The sequence below is a fragment of the Caloenas nicobarica genome, chromosome 11 (assembly GCF_036013445.1).
Source record: "Caloenas nicobarica isolate bCalNic1 chromosome 11, bCalNic1.hap1, whole genome shotgun sequence".
NCBI lineage: Eukaryota > Metazoa > Chordata > Aves > Columbiformes > Columbidae > Caloenas > Caloenas nicobarica.
The window spans coordinates 16422629-16440940 of NC_088255.1; the positions used below are offsets into that span (position 1 = coordinate 16422629).

Sequence of the window (18312 nt, forward strand, 5' to 3'; positions counted from 1 at the left end):
GAAGCCGGGGCTGCGCTGCCACCCGCGCCCGAGCTCCGCAGAGAGAGGAAGGGGCCGGAGACAGCTGCACCCGCAGCCCAGGGGAAGGCAGCCCGGCAGAGACATCGCCCTTCGGCCAACACCGACAGCGGCCACGGCGAGAGCTACGGGCTCCCCGCCCGCCTTTGACCCCGGAAACAGCCGCATGCGGACGGACCAGCGAAGGGGCAGGTAGAGCCCGGGGCTCTGCAGGCAGAGAGGACGAGAGGCCCCCGGGCTGGGAGCGGGGCTGCTTGGTGACACGCTCACCCCATGCCCTTCCTCTCTCAAGGGCTCCTGCAGGTAAATCTCACACCATGGCCAGTTTTGCCCCAAACCATCCGCCTTTCTACACCTGCACCTCTTGCCGCCACCCTCGCCTCCGCCTGAACCAGCAGCCCTGCCACTCTCCAGGGCAGCCCCGGTGTTCCAGCACCCAACACCATCGCCAGGAGGCTTTGGTAAAGACATATAAAGAGGGGAAAGTCTCTCCACTTACCATCTCGCCTCTACCGTCCTCCCTAATTCTCCAGCCGACCCTTCTCCACCTTTGAATCCCACTCCTGGTTTACTCTCACCACTAACTCTGCCTAGGCAAAACCCGCGGGCTCACGTTATTCGTATTTCTGTAATTTATCTCTTGCAATTGTTTAATTGATGGAATCACAGAAAGGTGAGCTCAACACGTGCCCTCAATTTAGAAAGAAAAAGAAGTGGGGGGAGCATTTAGACTTCCGTGCTTTCTGTTTAGGAATAGGCTACCTTTCGCTGTCAGGTGGACTGTGGGGATCCCCTCTGCTTCCTCCCGCCCCTCGGCTGCGCTGCGGGTGCCGAAAGTCACCAGTGCTCTTAAAATCCGTAAAGATCTGCTTTAAAGTGACTCTGGTAAGAGCGCGTTTAGTCACGGAAAATCCTTGTTGTCCCTAGTGGGGATGGGGAAAAAATGCTGTCAAACAAGGAGCGCAGAAAGAGGGTCTGGTCCCAGAGTTTATAAACCCGAAACAACACCAAACTTGACTCTTCCAATGGATATTGCATCTTTGCCGTTTTCTGCCTTTGCAAAAGAGGCAGGCTGATGAGTAACTTTAAACGCGATCTGGTCCGGAGGCGGGAGAACTTCCATCTGATGGGGCAGGGACTGGGCACCTCCCCGGACCCGTAGCGCCGCAATTCGCTTCTCCCGGCCCCTCGCCGAGCCTTTCGGGGCACCTCCGATCCCCTGCGGACCACCCAGCCCGCGGGCGACACAAACAAACGGAGGCCCAGCAGGTTCGGGGGGCTCTGCGGCGCTGCCCCGGCAGCACGGAGCGGGCGGCCACAGCCCCGGCGGGGACGACAAAACCCTCGCCCAAATCCAACGGCGCCGGGCGCTTTAAACCACCTGAAAGCCAAATATCTGCCCAAATCAGCGCCGCTGCTTCGGTACAACGGGAATGTTTGTCTTTAGAAGGGCGCAGGCGTTTTAAATCTCACAGAGAGCATCTGAGAGGTCCTGCAATCGCGTTCCCAAAGTCCCGCTAACTGTCTGGTACTCCTTCTACTGTCGATCTCACTGCTGCCAGTTGCCAAGATATTTCACATAAATAGAAGCTTTCTGATTTATAATCAGCCTCTTCCTTCTGATTCATTATGTTAATGAATTGAGATATTACCAACATTGGATTATCGCATCACTGAATGAATCCAGCAAAAGAAAGCTGATTATAGACGAAAAAGCCAAGCGCACCCGGAAACTTAATAAAAGAAACGACCGAGGAATAGTGTAAAGCGGCTGCAGTTGTTTAAGCTCACTCTGAACACCGTTCCCAGTTAACGAGGGGATGCGACAGTTTCGTTCACATACACAAACCTTTTCCCTCGTGGATTTACGTATAAGTTTTCCACCGTTACGGTTGTTATCACGAACGTTTCCAAGGAATCAAACCCGCTGCCCTGAGCCTCCCTGGCAATCTCGGCGCCGCGAAGTGATGGAGGACACACACAACGCGCTGCTTCGCTCCCTCAGCGCTCCGTGACCGCCCGCCGCCCGCCTGTGCTCCCAACTCGGACCTTCCCCGCGTCCAGAACTATCCCATTTCACACTGGCACAGAAATGCCCTTTATTACTTTTTCTCCCTTCCATCCAGCCGCTTGGCTTGGGCTTTGCTCAGCTGGGAGCGTCCCATCCCCCGGCAGACCCCGCAAAGTCCCGGAGCGCCGGCGAGCGCAGCTGCCGGGAGAGCGCGCAGGTTAGATCGCGCTTAACAAAGCTGCAGGCGTGTGGTTCACTTAAACAAATCATTCTCCGGAAGCTTTTATTGAGCAACAGTTAGAGCACCGTGAATGAAGCTATTGGGATCACATACAGACTAAATGGGGAAAGAAACGCATGTCTGGAAACCAAAATTACGTTTCTCAACACCGCTGTGAGGCAGGTACTAATTTACTGCGGCTTCACGCTCTGTAATTAGTCAAGGAGACTGTGATTTACTTATAGAGAGGCAATTTTTTCCTTTTATTAATTTGCAATATATTTGTAAAATAATCTTACGGCAGCTGGCTCTGCTTGAATCTGTTTCAAAAGTGTGATGTAAATACCGTCTCACACTATTTTGTTGCTTATTAGGGCTTTCTGGTAGGTGATAGGACTGAGAGTACGGAGAACGAACACCACACATTTATTTTTAAGATCATCATCACTTGTGATAAAACTTAGGGGAAGAAGTGAGCATACTTCCTATCTGTATGCGTTAAAAACAAATGGATGCAAAGTAACTCGAATGAAAAAGATACAACTGTAAGACAACACACACAACGGGTACAATTTAGGGCATTTTCAAGAGCTGTTCCAGCTCTGTTTAAAAGGAGTAGCAAATTCCCAAATTAAATCGCCCTATTTATGGCAAAGACAAAGAGCTTCACGCAGCAGGAGGGTGCACTAGAGAACGTGTTTTGTTTTGGTTTTTTTTTCCACCTGTTTCCTTTGCAAGGGTTTAAGTATCTCTATCCATATCTTGCCAGTAATCACGTATCTGAACTAATTTAGCACAGAGTTATTGTGAAACAATAGGAAGATTGCAAATATTCGATCTGGGTTTCATTACATTTGGATTTTTCAGCTGTGAACTTCTGAGATTCTTATCTTCACTCAGCAGATTAATATTTCAGATCAGTGTCAGACGAAAATAAACATCATAACTAAGCATTTATCACTGGCCTACTCAGTGTCCACACACTTGGCTACAGCAGATGCCAATTTACATCCATCTCATACATGCAATATAACACTGAAATCCAAGAGGCAGTGACTACAGGATCAAAGCTTTATTTCAACTGTAACACAGTATATCCATGGATTATAATCCTTGAGCAAACAGAATATTACAGTAATGAAGACCTTATCATTACAAATATGTGAAAACAGCTTGCATTTGGGGTGATATTTAAGGTCAAGTTGTATCTGAACACAACTATTAAAATATTATGAAAATTACCATTATGGAGTAAATGTTTTCTTTCAGATGTAACCTCCCAAAGTACATTCCATTTCAAATTTGGCGTTCTTATTTTTCAGTACCAACAAGCTCAAACTGAGCATCTACATCTCTGGCTTGTTCTATGTGAATGAAGAAGACAGAAGGAAAGAACTATAAGCTCAGCCTAAAATCTAGCTCTCACCTTCTATGAAAACATGACCTTGAATAAATAGAATCAAGAGGGTACCATAGTACGTGTCAAATGTCACGTGTCTAAACTATCTTATTGTTTCATATGTACTCTCAAATGAAATTAACAGGCTTGAGAAAGATTCTGCAGAGTAAGAAATTTCTTATCCTAGGGAAAACTAACACGCCTTCTGCTACTACCCCCACAGCCAGAATAACTGAGAAAGTAAAAAGCTCAGAATGTGATGGTAGAGGTGACAAGATGGGTGAACAGGCTGTGCTCCTGGGTTAGTACTGTGGTTACTCATCTGTGCATAAACCTAAAAAAAGATGATTAATTATTTCTTCTTGTAAGATATTCAACGATTAACTTAGAAACAGGGAAAACTTTTAGTTTTCCTTACTGTTCATCTCCATTGCCTTCCCTCACTTGCCAGAAAAGCACGAGAAGCAACAGGACCATTGCAGCTTACATATACATATATTTTAATACAAAAGGGCAAGCAGCAAGTCAAGAATGCAGAGTAACTGGCTATCTTCTGAGGGAAAAGAAACATTTACCCAAGATGGGTAAGAAGTTACATAAGATATATATATAGAGAGAGATATAGATAAAGTTATGTATATAATAGATATTACATCTTTATATAAAAACTTGGGATAAGACGGGGTATTAACTACATAGAATCAATATGTTTGAAGAAACAGTCATGACTTGGTGAAGAATATCCATTCAAGAAGAATTCAAGAATATTCATCCATTTAAAAGCTAATATTAAACCATATCAGTATCCATAAATCTGGGGGATTTTTTTTTTTAAACACACTTAAATTTAACTAAATTTGCTTTCTCGAATGCATATCTATAGAGAGGCAAGTGGTGAGCTAGCTCAGCCATAGTAAATTAAGCTGTGCACTCAACAAATCTCAGTATAACGAACAGGAGGTACCATCTCATTGTGTTCCCTGCCCTGTGTACTCAGGGTCTGTGCTACACCAGGCTCCTGCTCCCCAGCATCCCCCTGTGCCCCCCTGCCCTGCGCTCTGCTGGGTCGCACTCATCTGCAACTGCATTTATTCATGTCAGACCAGAGGCCAACGGGAAGGTCTCTGTCTCTGACAGCAGTCACCTATACACATTCTTGCTTTAAATGTTTCTCTTCATTTTATCCTTTTTCTGGACATGTTCGTATACAGTTTTCCATGCACTAGTTGTCTTATTGCTCTTAAAGCTATACTACAGAAAAAAAAATTAAAAATTCCTTCTTTGAAGATAATTTCATTTTAATCTTAATCTCTTTGCCCAATAATAACAACAAAGAAACACTATCTGAGCAGTTAACTGCAGCACAGAAACTACGCTAACTCTGCTTGCCTTTCAGAGCACCTACAAAATCCTCGGCCATCCAGATGCCATGTCCTCATAGTCTACACTCTTCGCTTTCCTTCCACGGGAAATCAAAAGGGGCAAGGAGATAGCGAGCATCGGCATTGCGTGCCAGGGTTTAGGCGGAGTCCAAAGAGATAAAGACCCAGATTATTCACACGTATAAAGTACTTAGGGGCCCAGATTTCAGTTTAAGTGATTTCCCTTTGGATGCAAAGACTGGGATGAATCCTCCTTTGTTAGCAACTAACTGCTCACACATCCCTTCATTTTTGGGCTTTTCCCTTCTCGTCTGCTCAACTAGTTCCAATTATTTGCTTTTTAAATTTGAGCTCTACAATTCTGAGAACCATACACACTCCCGCTAAATCAGATTGAGAACCACATTGTGATTTTACAGAAGAAAATATTACCAAGTTGTCTTTGTGACAGAACACTGAGTAGGTATAAAATTGCAATGGTCTCTTTGCCAGTTTTTTTTTTTTAAGCTCTGTGCTTGTAAGATGAAAACCTAATTTGATATTTTTGTAGTTATATAACAGTTCTAATATTTTGTGACATTTTGTATTGTGACACTATAGATGAAATTGTCATCGGACTGACACCCTTTACTGTTTATTCCTTAATTACAACTGTTAACAACACTGCAGAGAAGCGTGCTAATCTGCCATCACATATTATGAAAACAACGTTATTGTTACAAACACCAACACCCACTCAACAGGATATTTCTAAGATGGCAGTTTCTGTAAAAACTTATCAGTGTAATGGACACTTCAATAGAAAAGTTTTAAATGAACTCTTAATATTCTCGTTGAAAACATATACATTTTTATATCGCAGCTGAAGTTTTGATTTTATTGTGTCAGTGATTCTTCAGCTAATTTAAATTCAGACAAAACTGAGTCTAATTTCACAGAGCATCTGCAGATGTTGGTGCTACCCAGACATCCTATAGTTTTCTGCTAGAATTTAGTTCTCTAGTTCTGACTGGACCATAAACTCCCCACGAACAGCTAATCAGTGATAATTTAACAAGGTTTAGTTAACTAAATGAACACAAGCTTTTCAGTGCACAGATCCCAAGCAACCAGGACATTTATGAGAAACATTGCTAAAAAGTACCTCAGTTTCAATAAAAGTAATTAAAACATCCCTATTATTAAAAAATCTATATCTCTATGCAGCATGGAGATGCACAGATCAGTTCAATAGTAGCCTAGCAAAATTTGTAATCATTACATTTTCATATCCTCAAACACTAGCAGAGGTCATTTTTTTTTCTTCTCCTTTCAAGTCAGGTATGGAAGTATGTTGGTGCATGTGAGATCAAATTTTAACAATATGTTGACTCAAGCCCAGCTTTTTAATTAAAAATATATATTTTTTTTTTCCCTAGGCTTCCCTTGCTTAAGAAGGATTAAATTTCTACAGGCCAAGTCACACACCTGGAAGGATCTTCCACTGAACTGATCCTTTAAGAAGCACTGCACTAGAGCAGTGAAATTTTTAGCCCACTGTACAATCGAAACTCACTCATACTGTACCTCTGTAGGAGGAAGCTGAGGAGCTGTTTGATGGCTGAAAATGAAAATATTATCTCAACTTCTACATATACTTGGTTCTTGGGACAGCCACTGCCAGCTACCTTTCACAGTTTGCTTCTATCAAACTTTTCATGCCTAAGCAAAAGTTCTGACTTGTAGATTATGTCAAAAATAGCACTAAGATCAGCCTAGATGCAGCAGAAAACCCTAGAGATTTCTTTACTTTTTCTCATCTTTACGCACCCATTAGAAAGGAAATACAAAGTAGGCAGAAGGAGGCTGGGAAAAGCAGCAGTGGTTACTGGAGTCAGGTGTAGAAGCAACGAAAGTGGCAATGACAAAAATCAGGGAAAAGCAAGACATGGAAAATTCAAGGTGTTCCTTCTACAGCTGCTCTCATGAAGGTTTTTACAGATTCCTGGTGCCAAACCAAGGCTGCTCCGTCTGAAGCAAACTGCCTTTCCTGCTCAGGGTAAAATTCTCCTTTCTGCCTCATCCACAGAGACACATACAGCACAGATGACTGCAGTAAAGAAAGATAATGCATGAATCTGTTCTTTACTTATTGCACTTATATGTAGAAGCAGGGGATTAAAAATAACCTAAAACTCTTCCCATGCTGAAAAAGAAATTGCCTTGGTGGGTTTCTATACATCAGTGTTTCTCACTTTTGACCCTAAAAGCCCCTTTCAGTATTGCTTCCCTGCTACAGAATAAAAATAAAGAATTGTACACAAAGTGACAATGGAAGCAAATTACCCACTATAGTTAATTTTCATTTAAATTATTTACATTACAATTTAATACCATGATAATCTGTTGCCTGATCTGGATGATCTTGTCTGCTAAAGCCATAAAATACAAAACAAAATTAAGCTAGAGCATTTATTTTTGTGAATCTTCTTCTTGGTAGCTTATGTTCTGTTTTGCAGTTTTCATTTTCTTAAAACCAACAGGAACTTCTGCTCTTCCTAAAAGAAACTGTTCCCACTTGGGAAGAGATTCTTTAATTGATGCCCAATAGAGAGTCTGAGAAAGACATAAGAAAAAAAAAAACACTATTTCAAAATCTGTGACAGCCTGTTTAAAAACAATATACATATGCAATGCATTATTAAATCTTGCCTTACAAGTGAAGCAATTCAGAAAATAACAATGTATTTACACAAGAAATTTCAAATCACTTATATGATAGGAAATAACCAGCCTGGAAAGATTTCATTCTGCAGCATGAACTGTGAAGTGACGGGATGTGCCCTCTTGTGGTAAGCAACAGATTAATTTAGACCCTCACAGTACTTTTAATAAAACACCTTCCACGATAATAAACTTTTCCAGAAGCAGCTTTTATATTTAAGTATGTAGGTTAGTGGAATTTAATTTTGAAGTGGAACAAAATTGTTTAATGTTCTAAATGAAAAGTGCAATGTAAATCGGTTATCTTAGAGAAGTTTGCCTGTATACTTATCCTGTGGTCTAAAAAAACCACTGTGGATTATCTAACCCTTTCTCTGCATTACCCTGTGCCATGTAAGTAATAAATTTAACTTTTGTTTTATCTGTAGAACAGACATATCATTCATCATTTTTGTGTAGGTATGCTAAGGATAACTCTGTGGTTTGTAGGATTTTGAAGAAAATTTTAAGTGCCACATACCATTTTTTTCCACAAAATACTGTAATCAAAGAGCTGTATTAAGCCAAGAGTTTAATCCATCCACCAGTGTAACTATTTTTAGATATTGATGTCCATTCAGAAAAAAGTAATTTTGTAGTAGAAAACATTTATAGTACATATGTATTGAGCTTGCCTTTTTTTTTTTTCTTCCTTACTTGCTTAAGTATATAATGTAGAAGAAGCATACCACAAACCTGAACATCTCCCTGCAGAGTATTGGATTCCTGGCTAATCATTTTGATCCTCACATGTAACTCAGATATAACTACGGCTCTTGCAGATTTACAAAAATATTTTCTTCAACAGATTTACTCAAAGAATCTTTTCTGACAAGCATATGTGCTGTCACACAAAACTACTCCGACTTAGCAAGCTGGGGATCCATTATAGCCATAACTTTCAAAGTATATTAATACAGACACATATATGGCTGAGTGAAATATGCTCAGAAGGGTTTTGGAACAAAGCACACACAAGAATTCTGTACCACGAAAGAAAGTTTTCTTTTTCCACTATTTATAGCACTCTTCTCTAGAAGTATAAAAAAGGCTGAAAGAGGATTTTCTCCTTCAAATAGTAACTCTGTTCTCTCTAAAATTCAACCGCTGCTGCAGAGCGTAGACATCTCTGCAGTCATAAGCGATTTCTCTACATTCTCCAGTTCAGGCAGACTTTGGTCTACATGTTACCACCTAACACAGGACAGAGGGAGAAGTCCAAAAGTGATGCAAACAACTGTAGAGGTGCCTTGAAAGGATCCTAAAACTACTTCAGAACACAGTCAAAATAGCTACAATATTAGTAGCTTGGCATCTTTCTTAGCGTCATTCAAGATATACAGGTATCTAGGAAAAAAACGTACCCTTTGGTCTAAAAACTCTGAGAAAGAAAAGAAAGATAATAAAAAAAATCATGGAATGGGCATACTCAGTGTGCCCATTATTTGCCGCAGTGATAGGAGCAGGCTATTTACAAACACAATGACAGACAAAAACTTTTAACAGTAACCAGAACAAGAAGTGATGCCTTCTATTTAAGCAATAGCCTCAGCATTACACTTGCCCAGCAGGTGTGAAACTGATGTACAATCCACTTCTCTTCGCAGGCTGACAGCGCTCAAATCCACACCTTTCCCCTTCTCTGTCAGTGCCCTAGCACACAAATTAATGTGGGACAGTCCGTGCTACTAAGCCACCACAAAACGAAGAGCCCCCAAACCACCGGTTCAAGAAACACAAGTGGGAATCCGACTTATTAGTCGTGTTTAGTTTGCATCAGCAGAGCTCTGCTCTGGTTCCTGCTCCCAGGACTGTTTCTGTCCTCATCATTCATTCATCATTGCAGGATACTGGTAAAACAGTCTTAGGATCAGGGAACTGAACTTGTTATGTTGTATCAGGATATTTAGTTCCCAGAGTAACTATCTGTTCAAAATTTTTATCTTTAAATCATGTTTTAGGACTACAGGTTGAGAAGTAGCATTCAAGTGTTCCTGCTCTAGCAGTACTTTTCATAGGCTCCCATACAACAAAAAATAACTCCGAGAAGTAATTTTTTTCTGTTCATACTGATAAACTGTTGACCCTGAAGCATAAAGATGACAATCTGTGGCAAACTGAAAATGGGATGACCATATAAAACAAACTAAATAGCTCTGACACGCACACAGTAATCTTTTGATATTCACAATATTCATTTTTATATTTGACTTAATTTTTAAATAGCATTTTCTATAGATCTGAAAGCCACTAAATATTTCCACCAGAATGCTCCAGAATCTAGGGACCTTGCCCCAGAATTTAGGTTCAGCTTGCTACACAGTATACAGGCCTTTGGCTATACCAGTCACTGGATTTTAAAATCAATTATTTTCACTTTAAGAACATGCTTCGGGGGGAAAAAAGCAAAATAGTTGGTAAACAGCAAATAAAAAGACAATTCCAGGACTTACTTCTAACTTAACTGTATCAGGATGTGGAAGTAAATACACTCTTTCTTGCAGCTTTTTTTCTGCTGCTTGTATATCCTAAAACACAGGCAAAGTAGGAACAATAAAAGTAAAATGCACACTCACATAAAGACATTTCAATAAATTAACTCATTACAGCTAAACAGCATTCAAATAACACTGAAGTTCAAATCTTTCAGTTCAGTCATTCTGAAATTCAGCTTGTACTAACTAGACTAACATCCTACAGTTTCTAAATATGTTTTCTGTACTTTTTTGATACAAGAATAAACTTTATGACCACATAGGACTGTTGCTGTAAAATACCATTATTGTTTCTGGACACGAGAGTATATTACAGTTAAATTCTGTTCTCTAAAACTTGGAAAAATGAGGGCGAACAGAATCGTTTTCTCTGTACTGCAGGAAGACTGAAGTATGTATTCTAGCTACTGTAACTGTAAAGTAACGAGGCAAATTATGTGCAAGATCTTTACTCCTCAAGACAAAGATGACTTGCTAATATGCATGCATAACATGTGCACAAAAATGTAGAGCTGCAGCAAGCTGTTCACCAGACAAACTTGGATGACAATGCATCTCACATAGCTTTCTTACAAAAAAACCCAGTACTTGGGTTTCTGCTTGTCCAGTGGATGTGTGCTGGATTCAAAAAGGCCTAAATAAATTTTTTTTAAAAAAAAAGAAAAAAGAAAAAAAAAAGAAACGACCAAAAAACAACAGCAATGAACAAATCAAAACATCCCCCCGAACTAAACGCCCTCCCCCTTTAAAGTCCTGACCTGTTCTCGTGGGCTTAGTTCCATACCCAAACATTGAAGAGATTGAGTGGTGGGCAGATGAAGAGAGACAGAAAGGGACGTGGGAGTGGGGTGTGAAGGAGCCAAAGCTGAACAGAGTGGAGGGGGAAAGAAAGTATAGCAGATGGCAGAGTTGGGAGCAGAGAGCGGGTGTGAAGAGTACAACAGAAAAACTAAATGAGAGAGGAAATTCCCCAAGGGGACTTCCCAAATATTCACCGCCACTGCCACTGAAAAGAAGAGTGAGATTCTGGAGGAGCGTATCCACAAGAGAGCCCAAACATGATTACTCGGATTGAATAATAGCCAATCTGAATACACCAATAAGTAAACAGAACTCGACTCAAGTTTAGTTTGAAAAATATGACTCAAATTCAGTAGATTATGATTAATAAAAGCAAAAACCAGCCTTACTGTTAGCTGAAGTTCAACTTAGTGATACAGATACACTCAGTTCATTCAGTTTACAGTGTTCATCTTCTTTCATTAATTCCTTTTACAGCATGACTGTATTCTCTTGTACATATTTACAAATCTAAGCCAAGCAAAACTGTTCTCCCTTTTCTACAGCAAAATGCATATGCTTGTAGGAAGCTAAAGGATGTCTGAGAAAGAGCAAACTAAGTCTCAGATTTATCCAAATCCTCAGAAGCAGCAAATGGCTGCCTCTTTTCAAGTGAGAAAAGAGTAAAAAGAGACAAACATAAAAGGAGAATATGAGCAAAGATGGAAGTCATTTGAAGTCACAATGTCAACCTAAGCAAGGAGTTTCTCTGAGGAGTCTTTCTTATAACAGATACACCCCAAATAGCACTAAACAAAGCTCCTATCAGTATGGCTCAGACCAAGTCTGGAGAAGTTATCACCAGAATGAAAAGAAGAATCAATCAGTAATGTTGAAGGATCAATCAGTAATGTTCACTTCACATTCTTCCAAAAGATCTTCCTCCCTTCTGATTCCTTAGGAAGGAAAAATATCAGTCAAGATCATTATTTCTTTATGTACTCAGCTAAGTCATTGGAATGTTTATGATGATGGGAAATGAGTGTCTTTCAGGCAAGAAAGGAGACAGCAGTTGTGCATATATGTTTAGTAGAGAAGGTCACTTTGGCATAGCCTAGATATTGGATGTGTCTTTTCGTTGCTCACTCTAGTTTGTATGTTGTGCAGTCTATTGTCATTCAGAATACTGATTTAATGACAGACAGTGAAAGAAATTTTTGCTGGAAGGTGTAGTGTGCTTTAGAAAATAACTGGAACTACTGAAAGATTAGATGGCACTTCTTGTGTGTCTATACAGCTAGTAAGCTTTGTATGAAAAAGAAATCCTCCTCATCAATATAAAAATGAATATATCAGCAGTGTAAACTTCTTTGGAAAAAACACCAAATCTAATATGTCACAGTACTGAAAAAAAGAGAGCATCTTACAATGCTTCCCCTAAAACCACAAGGACTGGAACAAAAACAATTCAAGACCTTTCCCCAGAGGTAAAATGGAATGCATGACACACGCATCACTTTTAGGGGACCAAATTCAGCTGTCACTTATATTGATATCAGTCTGCCAGAATCCCACTTAAATAATTCTAGAATTACACGCCTGTGAATGAAAGCAAATTTGGTCTAAATTACCTCCCCAATACTAACTACTATATAGCGTATTCTTTATTTTCTATTTCATGTTATAAGCTGTTGCACAGTGACACGTATTTCTAAACACAGGAAATATTACTGACAAACAAATGTCATAAATTAGATTATAAATACTAGTCTAATTTCTGCTTTTAGTATAACAACATTATATAAGTACTAAATGATACAGATTTCCCTAATCTGCTGTCTCTCTCTAAAGACATCAAGGAAAATACTCTGATAATTATGTTAAAATGCTGAACGAGGGCTTGTAATGTTAACATTTAAATTTTAAAAATGTTTTGTTCCTTGCTTCCTACTGATTAGAAAATAAATTAATTTTGAAATGCTTTCCTGTGCATAAATATCAACTAGCACACAGAAAGAAAAATGTCTTTTGCTATGATCACATACTGAAAACAACTGATTTTGCTTACATGCAGAAAACCCAAAATGCAAATAAAAAAATAACACTTCATCATGTCCATGTATTTTTGAGTAGGCCAAATCAACAACTCTCCACATGGTAACTGTGAAATGTACAGTGCCTGGTATCAGGAACAATATTCTGAAGCTGGCACATTAATCAGTCTTGTTTTCAAGCTTCACATATATTATTCTGCATAGATTTTTTTTTTCCTGCTTTCTTCTCTTATCAGAAAGCATCTGCAGGAGTGCATGCCTGTTAAAACCAGTACAAAATTAATAGATTTTAAATGATTTATGCTACTTTATCCTGGAACAGAATTTGTTTTGATACATGTGTTTTTGCTTTTTTTCCCATACAAACACCAACATTTTTGACACTTGAAAGGAACAATTTTGAGGATGTGACAGAGATGGCAAATATCTGTTTAACTGCAAAAATATTTACACTCTGTATATGTCTGAGCTATTGTTAACATTTCCAATACAACAAGCTTTCAGCATGCAGAAATATACCCTGCATTTATCATGTTTGCCTGTATATGTTAACTGAGTATGCATTCATAATACAGATAATTTATAAAAACCTGTATTTATTAAATAAAAATCTATTATAAAACGCATCTGGAAAATGGGAGTCATAATGGTTGAAATTGCTAAATCAATGGAGCATGAACTATGAAAAAAATAAACAAACCATCCACTTCTCCCCAGCCTCCCACTGAAGCACCTACACTTATATCTATACCCACTACCAAGGGGTTTGGTTGCTCCAGCCCAGAATACACCAGTTTACCAAAGTCCAAGATGGAAAATCTTCCTTGTAACAGAAAAGCTGAGAAGACATCCCTGATTCACTGTTCTGCCTTGTCTGCCACTCCCTAAATGTAACTTTCATTTAAATACAAAAAGGACCTGCAATAGAATTGTACCCACCCAAAATGTGAACATTTTAAAGCTTAACCAGGCTCTGCATGAAGAAACAAAAAAATTTTGGCAACACAAATTAATCTTCTAATTTTCCAGAGTAAAACTTACTATTTCAATGAACACAACACACACAATACGGACCCCTAATAAGTAAGAGTTTAAAGAAAACGCACAGTTTTCTGCTGTTTCCTGAACAACACGCAAACATTTTTCAAATGCATGCTCATATCAGTGGTCAAATGCAATCTCTTCGAACTCAGATGCCTAAGCTAGGGGTTCCAGAAGAGGTTTTAACATTCCAGTCCCTGCCATCAAACTTAGATCTTTTTAACTGCCCATTCTCAAACATCTGCTGAATTCACCTATGAAACACAAATCTCACCTAAATATGACAACAGATATGTAGAACAGCTATGAACATTATTAACAGTATCACCACTAGGAAGAGCCAGAAACACCAAACACTGCTTTTACAGACTTGCAAGTAAGATTCTTGAAGTCATTCTACACCGCCTTAAAGAAAACCATTAAACTGAGAACTTCCTTCACAACTTCACACAACCATAGTGGGAGAATAGTTCTTACCCTGGACTAAAAGCCATATACGTTAGCCCCTGTTTCCAAATATATCCCTATAACTTGAATCAGAGTGTAGAGGTGCTGAGTCTTGTCAGACTCTTAAGTTCTCTTAGGCAGACATGTAATAGCATGTGTTGCATCTCTACATGTACTCCAAAAAAAAAAAAGAGAGAGTAGCAGCTGCTACCACAAGGCTCATATAAGAAGGGCATGGGAAATAGGTAGTGATGCCATCAGATAATAAAGACTTGTAATTTAATACTTTTGGTCAAGTTCCAGAAAAGGGAACTGTATATAGGAGAATTCAAATGATAAGTAGAGCAAACACTTTTTTTTTTTTTTTTTAGTTCTGCAGCCTATATAGCCATGACATTTCAATGCGGTTCCTGGTAGTGGTAGAAACTTACATTTAAAAGTGCTGCATTCCTTTTACAAGCTGCATCAGCTGCTTGAGTTTGCCATGTCTTTTTAGTCTTTTTGTCTCCTAGATAAGTCTCCATCTGCTGTAGCAGCTCTGATCTCTGAGACAGTCTACAAAGGAAAACATTTTGCTAAGTGGGTAGAACATTTTGCTCAGGAGCTAGAAAATAACCTTTTTACCTTACCCGGTTTTCTCAAAACTATGGGGCTAATTAAGCCGGCTGTAGGGTGGGTGTGCTGGGGGAGGGAAAAGGTACAGGCAGACACCACCTGCTGTGCTTGTACGAAGCTATAACGTTAAAACCAGCAGCCCTCATATGCTAAGGTGCTTAGAAGCACTGAATCTCCCAGAACAGGAACGACAGGGTGGGTTGGGGTGACTTGATCAGTACTACTCTTGCTCATTGGCAAGTACTAGTTGTTATAAGAAAAACAGATTTTTCAGAATCATTACTGTATTTGCTTCACAATCTGACTTTACAGAGGATCAAAGAAGCAATTCTATAATTGAGGTGTAGAGCAAGAGAATCCAATTACCTTCCCCAAATAGGAATTTAACGGTGACAGGAGGTTAACAATGGAAATCTTAAACCGGCACCACCATTGGAAGTAAAAAAAACCTCATCAGCCTGAATACCTTTAACGGCAATCAAGGATGCTAATTCCAGTAGTTCATGAAGGAAGAGTGCCACCTCCTGGAACACCAACCCCTTGCTGAAACACCACCGTGCTCTGACAGAGCTCAGGTTCACTGTTCACAGGATGGGCATGTGCAGCACAGGAGGTCTCGCAAGACCTCGACATGAAGTGCTGGGAAACAGGGCACAGCGCCGGAACCGCTACTTACATCTCTTCATGTCTTCTAGCAAGGTGAACCTCCTGAGCCAAATAGGATGACATTTTCAGCTGTTTGCCCCAGTTTTGTCACTCTATTAAAGGAAAGCCAAGCAAAATTAAAATCTTCCAAAGACACACATGAACATACACTTGTCGGCATTAAATAATTCCATGTTAAAAAGTTGCACACATATTTGTATATCAGCTACCTACGCAAAACCTGCTTATAAATTTTAATATTCACCACAAGGCATTGTTAAATTATGCTTCGAATACATGCAAACTACTAAGGTTCACAATATGTTTTAGGAAAATCTTACTGTATTCTAATAATTTATGAGAGAACTAAAATTTCATTTTCAAGTTTCAGATTTTGCAGTAAGTTTTCTCAAGTTTCAGATGCTTACAACAGCACATGCAAATGTGCTTGCATAATTTGTGTATTACTGTTTACATGAGTGATTCCTGACTTTTGTCACCTTACTCTGAGCACAAAGCTGTTATGCTTGTACATACAATTTATAACTGCCTCTCTCAGATACAGTGCCCTGTTCATAGGAATCTCTATTTAAGCACAGACGTGATGAAACTAAGTAACTTCAGCCACTAAACCAGTTTAATTTTTGAGTGCTTGAAAAACTAAGTGAAAACTTCTTGAGCTCAACTTTTCAGCACTGTAACACAGCACGTGATAGAAAATACCACTTGTTTACATCTTAGTGATCTTTTTGAGATATAAAGGAAATCAACTGCCCACTGCATACAAGTCAAGATTCTACAGCACTTTTCAGAAGGCCGAGTATTTTATAGTCCAATAGTGTTTTGTAGTCTAATATTTTTTCACCTCAGAGGTGACAGCATTGTTGTCACATTAAGTAAAATCAAAGAACCGTTCACAATGCTGAAGGGTGGTAGAATTAAAAGATCTCATCGAGATGTAAGAACATGAGGAGAGGCCTCTGTCAGGAGATTCCCATGGAACTTTGCACACTCGCAACTTCAGCAGAGCCCATTTCCGAGGGATGCATGTTCCTCCACACTCTGAAAAATATTTCTATGCAACCGGCCTGTTGCTGACACTTCCCCTTCGTTTAATAAGGGGCACATCCTCTCTGTGGGGAACTCCGCCCTGTCTGTGAGACCAGGTGAGGCCTCTGCTCATCAGGCAAGGCCTTTCCTGGCAACGGGAGAAACTAAAGCACGGGGAGCACAACCGCACGCACCTCTTTCCTTCAGGGGAGCCTAGCTTACAAACGGGAGCGAGAAACAAGCACCCGGCGTGAGCACCCTCCCCCGGCACCGCGGGGCGGCCGCTTCACACGCAACTTCCCTGGGCGGCTGCCAAGGTGCGAAGCGGGCCGGGCCGGGCCTGGCCGGGCAGGGCCCCGCCGGCAGCCTCACGCTCGCCCCCTGTCTCGTCAAAAGCCCTTGGGAAGCAGCGAAGGGCGGCGGGAGGCAGCGGGGCGGCCGCTCCTCCCTCAGACCGGTCGTTTCCCCCTCGGGCCGGCGCCCCTTGAAAAGGCAGGAGCGGAGCGGCCACGGGGGGAGGGCACGCGGGAGCCGCCCTTAGCCCTACCATTGGGAAGGGGGGAATCTACGAGCTCGTCGGAATGTACCATTCTGTAGAATTAATGGAGAAGAAAGCCGGAAAGCGAAATAAATAAATACGGACACCCAGTTTACCTGCAGCCTCGCCGACTTCCTAAAGTGAAGCAACCACCCACCATGGTATCCATGACGCTTTAACCTCCCCCCCCCAACCCTGCTGCCATGGAGACGGCCGGAGAGGCGGAGCCTAGCCGTAGGCGCTGATTGGCCTTGTCGCGCCCCGGTGGGAGGGATCAGGCGAGGTCGGGACAGGCCTCCTCCGCTGGGATTGGAGGAGCGAGAGGACGCAGGGCCCAATCGCTGCCGGGGGGCGGGCCGCGGCCACAGGGCGGTCTCGCGCAGCGGCCGTTACCCGTGAGGGGCCGCCCGGCTGTGGCGGGAGCGGGCGGGTGGGACCCGCCGGAGGGCGGAGGCGTTTCAGGCGCTGTCCGCGGGGAAAACCATCGTTTGAACCACCTCCCCCCTTCCCTACACGCACACACACGCGAGATTTGGCAATAATTTGGCTAAACTTTGTGGGCTCCGAAGGCCAAATACGCCCTCGAAGAGTGAGCGTGCTGCGGGTGAGGTGGGGAGTCACGGAGGCTCACCCGAGTCCTTTGGATTAACATTTTGGTCCAAATGTCCTTTAAAAAAACCGCCACAATTAAGCCACTTTTTGTGAGTGTTTTGTCCTTCACAGAAAACCGAACAACTCTAAGCCAAATAACAGCTGAAAGTTCGTTTTTCTCATTTCCTTCGTTGTTGCCTGATGGATTCACACACATCTGCAGCTGCGGGTGATTTCCAAAAGCTGCTCTGAAAGAGCTTGTCTTCCCTGTTTTTCTAAACGTT

The 18312-nt window shown here is 41.2% G+C and overlaps 1 protein-coding gene across 1 annotated transcript; it reads right to left on the reverse strand.

The window, feature by feature from the left end:
* Positions 1-3314: 3314 nt before the first annotated feature.
* On the reverse strand, positions 3315-17410 carry CEP15 (centrosomal protein 15). Its single transcript, XM_065642978.1, has 5 exons — positions 17094-17410; positions 15881-15962; positions 15021-15144; positions 10226-10300; positions 3315-7625 (listed from the first exon to the last, which is right to left on the reverse strand). The coding sequence occupies exons 2-5, from the start codon at positions 15931-15933 to the stop codon at positions 7482-7484; spliced, it is 396 nt and encodes a 131-aa protein (XP_065499050.1). The 5' UTR covers positions 15934-15962; positions 17094-17410; the 3' UTR covers positions 3315-7481.
* Positions 17411-18312: the final 902 nt, after the last annotated feature.

Bases quoted from the DNA above. Each gene is read 5' to 3' on its own strand.
- CEP15 (XM_065642978.1), bottom strand. From the start codon at position 15,933: ATGTCATCCTATTTGGCTCAGGAGGTTCACCTTGCTAGAAGACATGAA. The intron at 15,145-15,880 runs GTAAGTAGCGGT...TTTCCTTTGTAG, and splicing joins GCTAGAAGACATGAAGAGAT to ACTGTCTCAGAGATCAGAGC. The intron at 10,301-15,020 runs GTAAGTTTCTAC...CCTGTGTTTTAG, and splicing joins GGAATGCAGCACTTTTAAAT to GATATACAAGCAGCAGAAAA.